Source organism: Athene cunicularia (assembly GCF_003259725.1).
Source record: "Athene cunicularia isolate RWA chromosome Z unlocalized genomic scaffold, athCun1 chrZ_part1, whole genome shotgun sequence".
NCBI classification, from domain to species: Eukaryota; Metazoa; Chordata; class Aves; order Strigiformes; family Strigidae; genus Athene; species Athene cunicularia.
In genome coordinates, this window is record NW_020799142.1 from 17767253 (window position 1) to 17787141 (window position 19889).

The 19889-nt window shown below is 38.5% G+C and overlaps 1 protein-coding gene across 1 annotated transcript in view; it reads right to left on the minus strand.

The window, feature by feature from the left end:
• Positions 1 to 270: 270 nt before the first annotated feature.
• Positions 271 to 19889, minus strand: part of SNX18 (sorting nexin 18) — a 20508-nt gene continuing 889 nt past the window's right edge. Inside the window, exons 2-3 of the mRNA XM_026865791.1 lie at positions 18874 to 19886; positions 271 to 2332 (exon numbers count right to left, since the gene is read on the minus strand). Coding sequence (XP_026721592.1) covers positions 2079 to 2332; positions 18874 to 19886 — 1267 coding nt within the window. The 3' untranslated portion in view covers positions 271 to 2078. The remainder of the gene's footprint in view (positions 2333 to 18873; positions 19887 to 19889) is intronic.

The following is a 19889-nucleotide window of genomic DNA, read 5'->3' on the forward strand; positions in this document are numbered from 1 at the left end:
ACGTCCTAGAATACTTTAAGTGGACCAAGATCAATTTCTGAACAGATCTTAATACCTTCATGTAGAATTAATTTGATTGTAGTCTGATTACTGCAAAAACATTTAATAAAACAGTATCTGGCTTAAGCAAACACAAGCCATGGAACTCAGCTCAAACCTAGCTCATCACTATCTCATATAATTAAATAATGTATGGGAAGCTGGATTACTGCTGGGAAGAGCTACTAGGGGAAGTGGTGAGTTTTGAATGTAGAACAAGACACCATGAGGAAGATAATGAGCAAGTCAGCCCTATGACTATGGTCCTTATTTTATGGTCAACCTTGTGGTTTGCAGCACTCTTTTAATAGCCTGGAAATGGAGTCTTTCCTCACCAGTTGTCCCTTCTTTTACTAATACTGTTTTTTTCCTCTTCATTATTCTGTATTTTACTTCTTTGGGTACATACTAGAAGTACTGCCAAACACAACTTGCGCAAAACAGCAATCTCCAAGCATTTGGGGGTGAATATTAAAACCAAAGGTATATTCTTACATTTATTCCTCTAAAACAGAGGTGTGGGGTTAAGCTACAGAAACTCACATGATCGAGAGAAAGAAGTGAACATTTCTGCTGACAGGTGAGGAATGATTTGTACCTAAATGTAACTGTTGCTTAATGTCCTTTTCCAGGCTTTCATTTGTTTAAGCTATCTTTGATTAATTTAATTAAAAACAAAAAAGTAAACATTTTGCTTCCTTGGGAGGTTTTGTTATTTTTGTTTAGGAAAGAAAATAAAAAAAGAAAAGAAAATAAAAAGAAATAAAATCCCTCTTTCATACTGACCTATAAGAAGGAAATCAATAGGTAAGAAACACATACTTCAGACTTAATTCAAGGGAAATAAGCCAGAAAAATCTTTAAAAGATAGTGTTTATGTATATATAAATGCACCCTGCTTGTCAAAAATATTTACACAAAAATTAAGACAACTGTTAATTCTTGAGTGTTACAAACATAAAAATGCCACCTGTTTTCCAAGTCAGTTCAGCCAAGACTTATTTTAGATCATTTCTATTACTGAACATCCCTGAAAATTTTCTAACTTAGTAAACTAATGAATCACAGTGGAGTTTCAATTCAGACAACTGGCAATGCAGATGCAAGTCTGAAATTAAACTGAATCAGAAACAACAACAAACAGATAATTTCAAACTTAAGAAAAGTTCTAGCCAAATAGCTTGCATTCATATCCCCTTGATAAACATAAATTTTATTAGGCTAGCTCTTCAAATTTCCACTCACAGTCATGCTGTACACTAAAAAAATCACCTCACTGTATTATTCATTTCGGAAAGGAAATTAAGTGGTGTATTTTCGTATATGTGCTTAACATCCTAGTACATGTAACAAGTAGTCTCCATTTTCAGGGAAAGTGTGAATAGGTTTAAGTTCTCCTTTTTGAGCCAACATTTGTCATAAGACAGTACTTGCTGTGCAAACTGGATGGCAGTTGACTTTTTTCCAGTCAGTGTGAGGTTTCATAATCAGTTCCTGTCACAGGCATCAACCCTTCATTCATTCAATCATAAAAATGTGACTTACTAGAAAAGGAAAAATAGATTCTAAAGGCACAGAATCACATAGCTGCTCTAGTAGGAGTCTGTAAACAGAGAATAGTTTGAATTAGGAAATCCAAATCTAGGAAAGTAAAAAGGCATCTGAAGCAGGCTTTTATCCAGCCAACTTCCTTAAAGACCCAAAGGGTTTTGAGGTCTACAAAGTATGCACTAAAATACCATATTTCAAAAAGCAATAAGGCAAATAGTATACTCATTATTTCAAAAAAGTTACAATGGTAGTGTAGGCATACACAGTATAACTTAGTTACAATTTGTGGTACTGTTTCTACTACATAGCCCTATAACTGTTTCCTTTCTACATAATCGGAGATTAAACTGGGGTTCCAGGTGAACACAAAACCATCCCTGTACCACCGTCTACCACTGGCAACAGTTCTTCAACAGCAGCAGCAGTATTTGCTCTGCCACCTGGGTCATGTTCATGCTGAGAGAAGTAGACAAATCAAAGTTCAGAGATTAAACACTGTCATACTTGTAAAGAGCTTCTTCTAGCTTTTGTGTCACTTTTTGAAAAAAGAGTATTTGCTGTTGTAAGAAATGCTGCATCTGTGATTTAAAGTCCCTCACACGAATTTTGTGGAAATGATTAATTTCTGCTAGGGTTGCAAAAGAAATAATGTTACAGCGTTCTTGAATGCCCTCAGCTTTTTGGAGCTCCATCTTTCCCTCTTCCACATGCCGCTTACTCTCCTTTACTTTGGTAAGGGCTCCTGTGTAAAGAACAAAACAAAATAATTGTGAGGACAAGGTAGACTTGACTACCATACTTTAACAAGTGGTTTAATAACACCAAGGATTTGTATTACACTCATTCTAAATATATTTATATGTCTGCATATATATATATATATATATATATATATGATAATGAAAAGGAATAGCATAAAAGCTTTTTCATATTAAAAAGTCACAGAACAGTGAATCTTGTTTAAAAAAATCCACACTTTTTTAAGGCTCTAGCTTGCAAATGTTAGTAAAACATGTATTTTGCAATCTTAAATATCAGATGGTATCCTTCGGAGAATAACTGATAAATACACTGGTAGTGAGAAAAAAATAGAGCACTAGAAAACTAGTCAGATCAATTTAAGCCTACTAAAACACCAGAAAAATAACTTCATTATTGGACTTCGTTTGGAGAAGTTGGACTTTGTGAAACATCACTTTTCCCAATCTTTGTGAAACACCAAAAGGAGATCTGAATCGTGACATATACCATTCTGCTTTTACACTACAGATACCCCAAATTAAGTGAGTACGAGAGAATCTAAAAATTTATTTCATAGTCACAGACATCCAGGTAGACCTAACACAGTCTTGTAAGAGATAGAAGAAAAACAGAACAAAAGAACCGACAGTTCTCCTTTTACAAATAGACAAACTTACAAAAAGACCCATATTATTAATCTACCAAGATATGTTTTAAGACATTCATTTTCTTGGACTCAATTTCCCGTAGAGCAACTTCTTTGCCTTAAATATTACATGCATATTTTATTCACATAACTAAAACCAATCAGAACAATACAGCTTTAATGTTCTCACAAGATGTTAGCGATAGGACATTTTTCACACCCTTTATGATCATGCTTAAGTTACTCGTTCCTTCAACTAAATTCTAAAATTTTTTCTTTCAAATTACACTTCTTAGCATACACATGACTACAGTTCACTGACAGGACTCCCTTTACATTTCCTTTAAGAAATGCTCTTCTGTACTCCCTACAGTGACATTAGCTAACAAGCTAACAGAGAAACCTCTCTGCCTATATATTCTGGGAGGACAACCTCCACTCTGTCTGCTGGGGGACCAAGTTTGTCTTCTTGTCAGCCTGAATCCATGCATGTAGTAAACACCTTTAGTAAAAATGCAGTTCATCAGCAGTAATACTATCTTTCACCCTTTCCTTCCTGTGCCCGTTTAACAAGCCATTTTGAATGTGCCTCCCCACACTGCCCTGACACACCTCTGCAATTCAGATCTGGAGCATGACTTCGTGCATGGATATGTCTGGGACTGCTGCATGCATGGGTTGGGAGGCAACTGGGGAGCATGGCTACTGCTCACTCAATCTTGTGTGATGCGCTTCTCACATTCTCCCGCCTGCTGCAGCTCACTCCCTGCCCATCTCCAACCCTGCACCAGGCAGTCAGGTGGAATGGAGGGTCAAGGTACACTCTTCCTAGAAGTAAGTTAAAATACCAGATGATTTGGCACACTTAGGGAAAAAGAGTTTGTTGCATTTTTGAAATGAAACGGGGGTTGTGTCTTGCATTATAAACAAAATCAAGAGTTCTTAAGATCAGAGAAGCATGCGTGACTGTATTCAACTTCTAAGAACAACTTGTTAACTGTTGCAGGGGGTGTTTTTAGATGCAAACGCTCAGAAACTTCCTCTCTTATCAGCACTTCTTTGCTCTTAAAATCACATTTTTCTGCTTAATTTGCATTTACACTGTACTGTACATGGCTACTCCTGTCTGTAGCCCTGGTATGAACTCTCAGTCATGAGCATAAGAAACTCCCCTACGGTGTAATATACTTTCAGAATGACCATACAAAAGATCTTCCTTTTCTTTTTTAAACTGTGTCGGGGGGTTGTTAACAAGGCAAGTATAGACCACAGGCTGCATGACCGAGGCTGATATAGTCAAATAGCAGAGGCCACGCTCTGAACCTGTCACATCAAAGAGCTGCCCGAAGTAAGGGCAGTGGCTCTGCCCAGGGGCTGCGAGGTGGCAGTGGGGTTCCACACCTTCCTGTCCCCCATGGCATGCCAGCATGGTGGTGGCTAAAAGCTTGGCACTGGCTGTTTCAGCTGACTGACCTCACCATCACCACCCTGGCCCAAAAAACCACTACTGAAAAACCCTTTCTGCATGCAGTGGTGCCAGCAGTGTGAGTGTGCCAGATCTGCATTTTCTTCTCTAAGGAGTGAGAAATCTGTGAGGTAGGGCATGATCTGAAAAATATTTAATCCTCTCTTCTGCAAAAAGGATGCCTCTTTCAACAAACAAAACCAGGCTTAGCAAAAATTTTCTCTGTGTTCTGTGGGCATGGCAGGAATCCATGCATGGCTGTGAAAAACTGAAATTTGGGACTTACTGGAAGCCAGATGGAGCTGGTTAAATAAACATTACAACTCCCCAGTTGTGATGTTGGAAACAGCTTTAGATGTTATTTCTAGAATGACCAAACTGGAAGAAAAATACTGAAATTTACAGCAATCAGCAGCTGAAAGCATAACTAAATTCTGGAGCATGTATAATCTTCAAATTATCTTACATCAATAAAAAAACACAAATTACCAAACACTAAAGCTCTTCAGGGTAGACACACTATGCATTATACATTATTTTGCCATTACAAAAATAATAATTGCAATAAGGAAAAGGACTCTAAGGGGAAAATTTGCAACCATTAACACTGCTCTCTTAATGCATATGTATTCATATTGGTCCTGTAGTGGAATTTTCTTTAAACCTGAACAGTCGACAACTGGATGCTGACAATGAATGACAAAAGCTTATATATGCCCAAGTATAAACTTGCTTGTTTTTTTTAAGTGTCTTCAAATGAACTGTTGAATTATTAGTAAAACAATCTTAAAATAACTTAAGAGGGGAAAGAATCTTATTTTAGGACAATCAAAGAACCTTTCCCAAACACAAAGAAAAAGCCCATGTGCTTTAAGAAGCAAATGATCATTTGGTGTAAAATTTAATTTTTAATTTTTTCACCATGTACCAAAATTTGCAAGACTTTGGTAAATCTTAGAAAAAGGTGTTGTTATTTTGCATGACTTTGCAAGAAGCTCTACTAATCATAACATACCATATTTCATCCCATTTTTTTTTCCCAAAAGCTTCTCTGTAGCCTACATCCTTTGTGTTTTAATCTGCATGAGCAAAATTCTGAGCCAGAGCAGATATTCATTGATGTCAAGAGTGCAACGATCCATGTGGGTTTCTAATGGTGAAGCGAGGGAGGACAGGGTGAGGGAATTGGGAAGCAGGGAGCAGCCCCTTGCATGCATCCCTGCTTGAAAACAAGGACCTTGCTCAGAGATGCCCGAGTAGTGGATGGTCCCATTGTAATGCCTCCCAGCCTGCAACTCCTGACCTGTTTCACCCGAGGCTGCACATCATGGACTTCCCCACCTCTGTCCTTACGAATCTATTCATCGCCCTCAGCACCTAGACCAGCATCTCCCAGCTCCCACTGCTGAGGCTGAACAAGGCCCTTCCAGTAAATCTGCAGAAACACTTCTTGGTTTCAGAATTTAATGATGTGAACATCTAGTATTGGTTTGGACAATCCAAAACCACAAGATGTATTTAAAAAAAACAAAAGCAGAATTATGGCAGCCCTAGAAAAGGCTTAAACACACATTTTAGGGAAAAGAAACAGAAGGAGCCACATCCTAATGCATATTAGCTCAAGGAAATATGCTGAATACATATCTGGAATAAATATTCACTAATGCACTGTTCCCAGAGGGATGGAATACATAAAAATAAATTATTGGGGTTTTTAGCTCCAGCTCTAAAGATTCTGTAAAGTCTTGCCCATGCATTTAAAGCCTGTGTTCTGATGAAATGACCTTCTGTCAAGAGATCATGTTCCAGTGATCAGGACTAGCTTTCAAACAGCAAAGAGGGCCCGGATCAAATATGCTGCAAAAAGCTGTGCTACATCTATTTCTGTTTATAAAGGTGGGGGAAAGCAGATGTGAATACTGTTTTTCATTGTCCAAAGCCTGATGTTAAACAGACAGTGGTGCTCACTGAATGCTGCTAAGGACTTAAGAGAAACTTGCAGGTTTCAGTGCTTGTTTTGAAGTATGAGACTAGACAACACAAGATGATATAAACACACTTAACAAGGGGCGTTTATACTATTGTGATAGCAGGCAAGAAGACAGGGGCAACATAAAATTCCTGCTAGAAATAAATACTTCCAAGCTATAAAACACACAATACAAATAGCAACTTAAATGGATGCTGGGGAAGCTTAGGAAAAAAAAGAAGTGTATTGAGTCAGTAAGCTGCCGATACAAACAAGAGGTTGCAGTGAGGCAGAAAGTATCATATACATTCATAAAAATTAAATAAAAGAATTCCTGAACTTGAGAGCACTCAGGTTTGGGTTAAACAATATATTTTCACATCACCTGCAGTTTTATTACACTGATATATGCTTTGAGATTGTGTGAAGCATCAACAAAGGGTAGGTGTGAAACTGTCCTTGAAATTGTACTCAACTCTCCCTCCACACTTCAACTACGCATATATACATGTAAACCCATGCTGATGAATATGTGTCTCCAAGCTCTCCAACTGCAAGGTATGATCAGGCTACCAGCCCCCAGACCTATATTGGTTCTTCATGCTTAGTGTACATGACACAAGTCCAAGTTGCTGCCTGCAATGTGACCAGAAGGCAAAAAATTGGTGACCATTAAGTGACCAATATACCAATGTCTTCAGTATCTCACTCCAAAATACTGAACCAAAAAAATCACCCAGCTTGTAGGAGCCAATAAGTTAATTTTTTAGATCCTACAGTTGTAATGGCTTTATCTCTGCAGTCATTAAAATATTTCTTTCACTTCAGTGATGAAGTATGCTAAAACAGAGCAAATAGTCTCTTTTAACTAGTAGTGAGATAAGTTTACATGTATGCCAATGATGACTACAACTCTTTCTTTCAGCAAATACCCATATTTTTGTTACTTTATTTTATACTTCAAGTTAAAGAATTACTGCAAAACAACTGCAAAGGCAGGGGGACAACAAAGAATCCTGGTGTTCCTCTTAATATCTTACAAAGACCGTTATTTCTGGAAATAACATTTTTAATGGAGGTTGGGGAGAGTGAGAGACTGTAGCAGTGAGCTGGATGCCAGCCCAACAGTATGTGCTGCTCCTCACATGATGGCTCTTTGCCTTTCCCCAGCTGGCTCTGGAACTGCCAGAAGGGAGGTGAGCACAGGCCAGCACACCATTGGCAATGCTGGTCATGCTGCAGGGGAGAAGCAGTAACTGTTCAGAGGGACAGAAATGGGGCACCTGGCCACTGACTGCTCCAACCACAAACGTGTACTTACTATATCGGTAGACCCTATTTGTAAAATATGTTGAAAAGGACAACAGACAGAAAAAAGGCAGAATGGAAAAAAACACAAGGAGGGTGATGGTTCTGGCCTTGTCATCAGTGGTAACTGTGGGAAAACTAAAAAGTGCCATATTCTTGACCACTGTGAAGTCCCCAGCCAACACGGTTTGGTGCAACAGCAAGACACTGGGTTGAAGTCTGAAGGCTCCTCTGAGAGATAGCTCCCTCACTGGGAAGGACCGCTAGGGTCAGAAAACACTGTGATCTTCAAAGAAACATCCAAGTTTGACAAGGAAAATCTCTCAGCAGTTGTACCTCAGAAATCCTGTGCAAACAGAATGACCTGGGCAATAAACAATTTTCCATCTTTCTGCTGTCATCAAGCTACAAAATAAAATTTGGTGCACTACTTACTAGAAAGTAAAACAACTTACATTTCCACACCATTCACCTGCCCATCACATTAAATGGTGAAACAGTAGGCATGATGTGTCCTTCAAAGCATGCTACTGAAGGGAGAGCTTTGAACTAGCCTAACACTTCCCTTTGCTTTACTTCCGTTACAAGACACTGTTCTAATATGAGACAGAATCTCTAAAAGGAAGGAAGAAAACAATATATTCATGATGTTGCTTTCATCAAAGGATGAAAAAGCAGAAAACGTTAACTAGAAATATGTTTTCTTTTTCCTTATCTAATGGTGAGATGATTTAACTCTGCTTAAAGGTTTGAAAAGGCAAAACCTGGGCAGGCCATGTGCATTCTGATTTACCCTCTTTCTGAAACAAACAACTGTGGAGGAAACACTAATCCAGCAGACTTCTGCCAGAACAAGCCTGTCTACATGGCAGTTCCACTAACACCAGATTTAGCAAAGATGTTGTTATGGGATGACTCGAATGACTAATCCAATAAAAAACTGCATTTGGCCTGGAGGGCTGGGAGATGGTGGCTTAGTTTTATCAATGGTTTAGTTATGCGATCCAGCTCAGCCCAGGGCTACACAATCATTAGCTCCAACACAAGGGAAATTGCAGCAGCACCACATGAGATTACACAAAACATGAAATCCTACTCCTAAAAAAGCCCCCAAACTTCCCCATCTCAATTCAAAGTGAAATGACGAAATTGTGTGTAGCAGAATAGAGATTTTACTACATTGACAGATTATTTGCTCAAGAATGCTCTGAGCACAGATTAACAAAAGAAGCCTACATTAAGATTTTGCAAATTCTTTACATTTTCTGGCCACGATCTACAACAGAAAGCAGCATAATGGGAATCTGTCTGAAATTAAAACCAGACGACTTCTCCAGTCTTTTACACTGAACTGTGTAAAAGAAATGTCACAGGGAAAAAGTACCATTACAGTAATTAATGTAGAAAAGACTTGCTACTTTAAAATGTGGTTTTACAGTTTTAAACAGAAAAAAGCAAGTGATCGCCAACATCAAAGGCAAAATTATGGAGTCACTTGTTCTTTCTGAAAATGCCAACACAACAGACTTTTCAAAACCAGTCTTTTTAATTCAAAGATTATGCTCTCCTTAAGGGTGCAAAGCTACTTTCTTTAACAATGTTCTCTTTTCCACAGTGAAAGTTAGAAATACTGAAAAATAATAATAATAATCAAATTACAATTACTTATGCATTACAGGATTTTTGTATAGTTACATGAAAATGGCTATAATGCTTTCAGAATCTGTAGCCTAACTACAGTTTAAAAAATGAGATTTTTTTATTATATTGTTGCCCATTGCTCAAAAAAACCCCCAGAATAAAAGAATACTATCCTATAAATCTAAGATCATAAATTATAGTACTGTGTTAACATGTAGGTTAACATTGACTGCAGAATTATTAACATCAAACATAATTATTTGTTCTTCCAGTTACCACGTTGCAAAATTCATGGCAAGCTGTCACCCAGAGATGCATTCTTCAGGTCAAAATGAAACCACCTTCTAATCTACACAGTTCAGAGATCATGCATAAATGAAACAGTCTTTGCTAGAGATTTCAGAAACTTAATTAACTCATCCGGTGGTTTTAGCATAAACATTGATTTAATTAATATGTAACCTATTAATGATGGTGTTAGAATGCACAGCATCACAAGTTACTCAATTTTAAAGAGCTATTAATGGATACTATACATGTCTAACTAATATTTTTTAAAATTTTAAATAATGCAACATTTAAGACCTGATTAGATTCATTGTACATAGATATTAGACACATTGTACATCTGCCAGCTGCTGTACACACACATTGGAAGAGCATGAATGGCTAATTTATTTATCCAACTCTACAACGATTGTAATCATACTTGTGCATGTTCAGAGGCTCCAAAATGCTCATGCTACTGAAAAATATTTAAATTATCACATTGGCAATGTGCATTTCAGTTCCAGAGTGCCCCAGAGGAAATCACAAGCTTTGGTGTGCAGCAACTCCAATATGAATGTTTTGGTGGGCCACACTACGCCACACTGATGTGAGCAACAAGCCATAGTTTGCACTTGAAAGAGTTGATATATGAGATGAGAGCAAGATGGCAAAATAAATGAAAGAAAGATTACAGAATTATCAGTTTATTGCACCCACTGCCCCTGTTAACAAACCAAAGGAGCCCATTGTGCTAGGTAAACACATTAAAAAACCTGCAAAATCGGACTGAAGGTTTTCCATTCAAATCTTGAATGCAGTGACTTTAAAACTAATGTATCTTTAGATGTGTTGCACACAAACAGTGTTTTAAGCAAACAAATGAAATTATTTCAGACGCTAAAGCATGTTTACACTGTGTTCATAAGTAGTTCTGACTCTGCTGGTACCTAGAGTGATGTCTGAATGGGGCCTGTCAGGAATAATTTGATGTTAAAATCCAGCTAAATTGTGTATATTGCTGTCCATTATTACAAAGGTAGTGTTTTGCACCACAGCCTGAGAGGCAAACACTAGGTAATGCTGATTTTGCCCACGTCTAAGACAGTCCGTATTTTTTGACAAGCACATGTACTTTTTAAGGAGTTTTTCTTCAGTATGGCTTCAGCTGACACTGTAGACAGGGAGGGACAGAAAGGAGTGAAACTTAAACTAGGCTGCTCAATAGAAACATGGTACATTTGCCCATTAGAAAGTCGGTCATGTTTGTCAGGGTGAGCACACCTGAAAATTTAAGCAATCACAATTTGCAGGAGTACCAAGATGAAACCTTTCAGTGATTTTAAGTACTTCTTACTAGCTTACACCTAAATGAGACATCAGAAAGGTTTTTAAGATAAATCTCTGTTTTTTCCAGAATTCAAGTTGGTCTATTACAGTTTGGTCGTCACAGGTTCTGAGCACTAGTTCCTCCCAATTAGGATGCTAAGAACAGGTGCTTTTCTGCTAGAATGACACTACGGACTCTTAATAGGTTTTGTAAATGCCCTTTTCATAAAGCTGACTTCAAGACAACAACCTAATCAGAAATCATGCTGTGCAAGCATGATATAATTAATTTTCAGTAAAACATTTTCATTAACAGCATATCAGCAGAAATATTTCCTTTGGATCTACAGAAGATGAATTTAAGTCACAGTTCAAATGGATGTAAGCACCATTATGGAGTTTGCTTGTCCTTCACCATCTGCTTAGCTCCACTAATGTCCTAAGACAAGCAACTACAACATGCATAAACAGTTTAACATAAATTCACATGAAAAGAGACAAGAACCAAATAAAAGGCAGATACTGCTCCACTTTTTCCCTAGCACCCTTTAAATGTTCTCTCTTAGAAACATGAATGCTGAGTAGCTGTGCAAAGACAAAAAGAAACAAGGTAAACTATCATTAATGTAACCAATTAAAATATATAATATAAAACCAGAACACGTGAACATTATAATAATATGCTCTATTCATATTATATATAAGAAATGCTATGCATTATATACTGTTACAATATGTTAATCTAGAATGGCAAATAGATATCCTTATTAAATTAACAAAATATAGTACATATTATAATATACATATAGAATATTATAGTTTTATAAAGGCAGAACAAAACTGTCTGCCTTTTTAGGAGGAAAGGATCTGCCTCTTTGAGTTTGAAACTGCAAGCAACTTAAAAATGTAGTGTCATTATTGTGATATTTGGTAAAACAGTTTTACCATTATCAAAACGGTTTGGTAAAATATTTCTCCAGTATACTGCTAGTTAGCCAACACAGATATTCTTGTATATAAAGATTCAAAATTGTAAGCTTGAAAAAAAAATAGAATAGCAAGTTGCTTTTTACCATGGGACAAAAAAGCAATGTAAACTCCTAATCACAGTATGTGTCTGCTTTACACACTATGAAAGAATTGCAGGTAGGCATAAAAAGGGTAGTTTAGTTCATTATGAATACAGAAGCTGTCCACCCATGATGTGTAGCTACCTAAAACAAAGGCTGAAACCATCACACTTCTACCTGCTCTGCTACAATAACAACCCAAAGTCACTGACAGGAACTGAACATATTGTTTAAATGTATGTATTCTGTCACTGATTTAATGACATTCCACTTCAAAATTTAAAACACACTTTTCTTTTTTTTTTTTTTTTTTTTTTTTTTTTTTTTTTTTTTTTTTTTTTAATTATTTAAATCCTCATGGCCTTCATGAAAGATACAAACAAGACTGTGTGGAAAGTTTTTGACATTTGTTTGCTCTAGTCTGCTGATGAGACTTATGTTTTGGGGGCTAAGCCAAACATGATTTAATGTTTTTTATTAGAATTTTAAAATTCTTTTCTATTTGAACCAGGCAATTTAAAATAAGCAAGGTACCAGCTGGATGAGTTTATACAGTGCACACATTAACTTTGGCACTTCAACTATTCAAACAAAGTCTAACAATGAAGTCATGGAAAGATGCTGGAAAGGCTGAAAGATGTCCTTGTTTCAAAGGTGACTTGCAAAATAAAAAAATCAGCCAGCTTGTTTGGTCTTGATAAAGTGCTTACAAAGATTTGGAAGTGCTCTGGGAGCTACTTTCCAGTTTCAGTCTACCAATTCTTGTCTTCCCTGTTTGTATTCAAGTCCTTTTAGCAAGACCTGGAGTTCTCTCAGCTGCAGAAGAAGGGCAATCAACCTTTTCTCATAATCTAGATTCTTCATAAACTTAAGCTGAAAAGGTATTACACAGTCTTTGAAATAAAATTATTTCCTCTTTCTACAAAATAATTTTAAATTCTTCAATATCTACACTGTCCTGCCACTCTCTAGCTGCCCACAAGGTTTTCCCAGGAGACAGGGCCTTACTGCCCCGTAAGTACTGTATCCTTAAGAGCAGAAGAGTTGATAATGTACTGTCTGTGGCCAAACCTACTACAGGTGTGGGCTCTGAGCAAAACCTCTCCAGCTTGTGGTACCAAGTGGGCAGTCTGGATAGGCTTTCTGGTGTGCCGTGATGCCTCCAGTCTGTCCCATGAGAGGAACAGTTATACTCTTCCTCTGCTACCAGCTGCTTTTGAGATCAAAATCATAGGGGTTTTACCAGCTATGAAATGTCTTTCTGTCATTATATGTGTGGCTAGCAGGTAACAGTTCAAAAGATGACAGGATAAAATCTTTTTCCCTTAGAAAGCTAAGGTAAAAAAAGATTGTGGGGCGGGTGGAAAAGAAAAAAAACCCAACCATACTTAAAAAGACTTACACATCTTTTAGACAGACAGGGCATAGAAGTTCTTTATTTTTTTGTTTAATCCTCAGGTATTGCTCAATTTTAGTCTTGTTTATTGTTGTCCTCTGATTTTACACACACCAAGGAAGTTAGTTTTATGCAGTCTTTAAATATTAAGATTATTCCATGTTTTAGCTATCTAAAAGTCTCAATTTTCCTTAGGTTACCTTCAAATACTAAGAGGCAATATCGGCTTATTCAGCAGGAAGCAGACAATGCTACATCATCACAGTTAACAGCAAGTGGGGAGGCCGACAGGGTGAAAAATACAAGTCATCCTGGAGCAGCCCATCCTTTCTCATCAAAGTCCTTAAACAGATGAAATGTAGGTACCCATCTCTTTTTACTGTTGTAAGGGTCATCTGGCTAGGATTACATGCCTAGCTCTTAGCCAGTAGTTAACCGAGTTGAACCCCATGCAAGTGTATGCATCTGAGGGACAGAGGGAGGGAAAAAAAAAGGTGGATAAAAACAAAAACAGGAATGGAAAAACCATGTCTACACAACAAATTTAAGATGTTAGAAATTAAGCAAAAGAGAAAACTATGATATAAAATTTTACATGTGAATTTTGAGCAGTCTGATTTATTTGTGAACACACATACCCCTCCCTTCCCCCTGTAAAATAAAACATTGCTGAAAATGTTACAGAGAGTTCCAGGTTTCCATACTGTTTGGGTTTTTTGATACTTGAAATTTTGATGCATTTCAGCTGGCATGTTTTTTTCACCTGTAATTTTGTAAAATATTCTAAAACCACACCCAGCACATACTTTAAAGTCAGTGTCGAGAATCAAGTTTGCTTCAGGTAAATAAGATAATTTGCCTTATTTTATTTTTCACAAATGGTGATCAAGGAGAAAAAAGGTCATTCAGATATTTTTAAAAAATGGTTTAAATCTTGGCATGCAGAAGAAACAGAATTACTGCCCACATCTTAGAAAACGTTTAGACCACTTTCTCAAATCTGTTTTGCAAAAATCATAACCAAAGGTTTCTCTAGCATTAAAATCATAATATTAAGAGTAAGAAGAAATCTGGAAAGCAGAGATGAAACAGCAAATAAGTATTTCTTCCTCTTTCAGAATCACAAGAGGTCACTTATTGTAACTCCTCAAATAAAACTTGAAAGAAATCTGAAAACCTGTAACTTCTCTGCTCTCACAAAGCAAATATAAAGACAAGATAGCCAGACAAACATGAGCTAGAGTACTAGCAGACACTATCACAAATTCTCACATGTGCATTAATTTTCTGAACCAGAACTTGCATGGGCCTGCAGTGTTGAGGATTATTGAAGTCAGAAGATCTCATCAGTGGAATGAAGCTCTAGCAATTAATATTTAGGCATTATTTTGCCAAGAATGCCTAGGGAATTTCCATGAATAGACTCTACTTAAAAACACAGAAAAGAAGGCATTATCCATTACAAATGAAGTTCAGAGGCTGCTTTTTTTTTTTTCCCCTCAAAATTAAAGCAATCAAATCTAGTATTTCTTGAAAGATACAACAGTTCTGTGGAAGAAAATGACAAAAGTGCAGCTCAGTTTTTGAACCTACTGAACTTAATATTCCTCTTCTACAAATGTTTTATCAGATGCTAAAGAAAATTTAATACAAGTATATGTGTCTAACATATTTGGATCTTCCTCTCAAAATAACACAGGTATGCACAGGAATATTTTTATGCACACACTTAGAAGCATTTACCTATGGGCCAGTTGAGGGCTAGATTCATCCACATATTGGGAGCTTAGACACTTGAGATATCACTCTGTCATCATCTACTCCCCACAGGTGCCAGTTTTCATCTAATTGCTTAGTTTTCCAAATAAAACCTATAAAACAGTAAGTCACTTGTAAGGCATGTATGCCTTGGGGCTGATACGGTCTGTGACCACTGCAGTCAAGTGTTTCCAGATGGAAATGTGGGGTTTCCAGTTCGGTGCATCCTTTGCTGTAGGGCTCAACTGAATGAATATTCAGACCTGGACTGGAGGGCACATGAAACGTGGTAAGGTCTCTCACAAAGCACTGACAAGTTGATCCTCAACTGGCATGTGGGACAGGAAAGTTCAAATCCTTCTGCTGCCTCTTCCAGTACAGGGACTTATTCCTATTCCCACCTTCACAGAAAATTCCTTAAACACTGGGTGCTCAAGATGAAGGAGGCAGAGGTAAAGGAATCTTTAAAAATCTGCTATTGAAGCTATAGTGATTTCATAAAATACTACGACATTAATAAGATAACAGTTTGAAAATATATATTCCCACAGTCTATTGGTTCGCATGTTTTACACAAATGACCAAATCAACAATCCCTTTCTGCACATTTCAGATCATGTATGATGTCCTCAGCACAGGAAGCAGAAAGACCTGGATGCCAGAGCAATTAAAAGCACAACAGTTAACATATATTCCTGCTGATACGTGATCAAAGCAACAGCGGGGCTTACATGGTTTTGGCTCATAATTCTGGGAGAAAAGACAAAGCCCAAATGGAGAAAAATTTTTGTCTCTGACTTACAGATTCTCTGTCCTTCTTTCTGCAGAAGTTGCAGAAATGATTAAAAAAACCCAGACATGTGAACTTCTCAGTCTATACCACAAAACACACTTCCAAATCACATTCAGCAGATGTTCAGCTATCTGCGGTAGAGCAAACCCATAACAGGACAATGCAGTTGAATATCCTAGCCACAGACATGGGTATGTTTTGGGCACAGCTGCCTTGATTTCTCGGTCCTTCTCAGGTCTAGGGGAATACAGAAATGGGAGTCTAGAAAAGGCCTTGCTTTGTATCCCAAGTGGACAATATATTAGCATTATGTACAAAATAAAGGAGAACTGCTCTTAACTTCGAATTTCACCTTTTCAAAGGCACAGCCATGTAAGCAATGCAGCAATCAGGCTGCTGTTTCTACCATGCTAAGGGCACTCTGAGGTCATTTTACTGCACAAAGAAGTTGTACACTAGAAAACAAAACACTTAAAAAAACATGGATCAACTCTATTTTTTTGATAATCTATTATCACCAGATACTTGTTTAGTCTATACAGACAATAATTCTCAGAACTAGCAACTATGTCAGATAGTAAATCTAAAAGAAAGCTCTCATGTTGTAAGAACACCAAACTTCATATTTTCATCTGAAGTTTACAATTTGAAATGTAAAAGTTGTATCTTCTTACATGTAAGTAACAATAGTAATAACGTAGCAATATACACTGTGTAAAAAACACCCTCCTCTCAGTCTTCCTCCAGTTTGCCTGTTTCGTAACAGGAATGACAACAACAAACATGTAACCCAGTTCTAATACTGTTCCTATCATGAACATAGACACTCAAGAGACCAACCCCTCAAGCCCATGACTTTTTCTGATGGCAAGTATGTACCAGAGATAATACTGTGTTGAAGGCAGCGTTAGCCCAGCGGTGCTGGAACATTAACACCCGCATGCAGACTGCTTCTCCAACCAGCTCCAGGTCAGTGCTCTAGCACAAAATAAACTCTACACACATCACACGCATGCACTGCTCTAGTGGGTGCTCATTTAAATGAACTTTTTCCAATTCAGCAAGGTAAACCTAACCAGTAAGCACAAATTCAAACAGAACTATAAAAGAAACAGCGTTGAGTCAAGTGCGTATTTTATTATTTCCAATCCTCTCTTCAAAGTCCTGTCTCCAAAAATACTTCAGTGAAGAACTCTATATAGCCTCAGAGCTTGAGGATATATTATTTAAATAGTATATATAATTTGCTGGGTTTTTACACCAGAAAAATCTTTCCCTTCATTTTTTTCCAGAAGCCTACAGGTAATTCGATTATTAGTTGACAACTCACTTCAAAATGCTACACTCCCAAACAGGATGCATTTGCCAAGGCCACCCTTCTCTCAAACCTAAAATACTTTAAAGTTATGAGAACACAATGCCACAGCAGCTAGCAGAACAACTCTTCAAAGTTTATATTGCACATTTCCGTTTTCTCTTTGAAATAATACTAAGATTGTTTAAGCTTCCACTCACAATTTTCAAGATTCAACAGGAAAATTGAAAAACAGAAACTCTGATGCATGCAATTTTTATTAAATGCTTGCTTTCTTAGGTAACAACAAATTGTGCACTTTTTACCCTCTGTTTTCTCAGATTTTCCCAGCAATAATGCATACCTCCTGGAAGCCTGCCTTTTTGATCTGTTGAAAAAAATCTTCCAAATCCTTTATCACCAAACTCAAGGTACTGTTCCAGATGCAAAAAACCTGGAAATGTCACGTAAGGGTGAAAAGACTTGATTCATCGTGGGTGACAATTCAAGAGCTGCTTCTTGGGATGCAGAATTCCACTTACTAACCTCCAAAACAATTTTCAATAAAGCATTTCATGCGTTTTCTCAGGTAACTGTTACACACACCCATTTCTGCAGAGCATATGTGATGTTTTCCTGGTCTCTTTTACAGCTCCAATCCCCACATCCCCCTGGGTCTTCAAGTTGAAAACTACAGTTAAGGAATATTACAGCAAAAAGAACAAATGATGGGCTAGTCTTGTAAGAATGGTGAAGAATATAAGAATATCATTAATTTCACAGTAGGGAGGGAAATAATCTACACATATATAGTGCTACAAAATTCTATTTATCTGACCAAGTCTTAGTAGCTATACAGCAGATGATTCATTTCTGCAGTTTTTTTTTCTCTGATAAATCACAAAGCATCATACAAAACAATCTGAACCTCAGAAGCTGTTTCAGCTAGAAAGATGCTGAAAGGATAACAGGTCAGCAACAATTTTTCATGATAAGGGCAGAGGATGAACAACTCCAACCAAGAACACTGTGGCAGACAACTATTCTTTCGAAGGCACCAAGAGTTTAATGCATGGCTGAATTGAGAACCGCAGCAGCTTTAAACATCTGACTTCCTGACACTGCAAAATGCACACACCACCATGTGCACCTCAAACAAGGTAATCAATCCGAGAAGTACCTGCATCTTCAGATTACTTCATATTTATTATCTACTACATCAGATTTAAGATACCCAAGGTACATCAAAGAGTAATAGATGTTTTCATACCACTTGATTTCCAGGGTTTGTAAACAAGCCCATTAATCTTTAGCGTGTCAGCATTCTAGGTAGTTGTGGTTTCTTTCAGAGATACACAGCCAAATGCTGCAATCTCTGACCAGTAAAATTTCCAACTATGCCTAGACCTTTGGAACAGAACGAAAATTGTAACATGTATTTTTTTTTTGTATTTTTAGCAACAGTTTACCTGAGTAAACACGGAAAGATTTAACCCAAGGCCCGTAAGCCAGATGCAGGGCAAACGTGGCCCCCGGTCCCTACATCTGTGGGCATACCACTGACAGGTAAAACTTCATCATTTCAGAAAACATGTAAGGGTTTTACCTTTCTGGACGTGGATGATGTCTGGAAAGTTGGCTAAATGCCCCTGATACAGCGCTAACAAATCCATGACAGGATCTAGATCCTGGCGGGGCTGATCTGCAAAGAGGTCCCCGATGGCATCGTAGGCTTCTGCAGTGAAGGCTATGGCTTGGTTGAGGCCAGTCGAAAAGGCCTGCTGGTCCAGCTCAAACGCCTGACTGAGGCACTTAAAGGAGTGCCCCACCTTCTGGTATTCCTTCTTGAAACCAGTGACTTGTTTGCGGGCAAACTCGTTGGCTGTGTGATTAAGCTGCATGGCGCTCTCGTCCATCTTCTTTGTGAAGGCTTTGAAGCCATCCACCTGGCTTTCCACCTCCTGCAAGTCCAGGCTGGCCCCAGGGCCTGTGGGGACACTGATAGTCAGGAAAAAGTTGGCACCCACCATCTCATCTTTCTCAGCCTTGCGCTTGCCTTGTTTCCAGGCCTTTTCATCCGTGCTGGGACAGGTGAGGAAGTGCTGGAAGGCATCGCACTGAGCCAGCACGGGGTGACTGCACATGTGGTCCATCCACCAGGCCAGGCCTTTGCGACGTTTGGAGATGAAGTCCTCCTCGAAGCGGCCAGTGGCCTGCTTCTCCGGCAAGTGTGGCACGGAGATGACAGGGAACTTCTCAGCGAGCCGCCCGTAGAGCCAGTCAAAGTGCTTGTAGCGGCGGTGCACCTGCTGCCCGGTGTGGCTGGGCACCAGCTTGTAGGCGATGTAGCTCTTCATGCCCTTGAACTTGGTCTGCTTGGTGGGGTCCTCGATGGAGCACTGGAAGGGGTAGGGGTTCTCCTGCCACTCGGGGCCCCGGGGTCCCAGCACCACGCACAGCTTGTCCCCATCCTTCACGAAGCCCGATGCCTCGCCCAGCACAAAGGCCTCCCCGCCGGACTTGACGAAGGTGGAGAAGCGGTTGAGGTTGCGGCTCACCGTGGCCGAGCTCTTGGCGCCGCCGCCACCACCGGGCGGGTGCGGGTGGCCCGCAGGGTGGCTG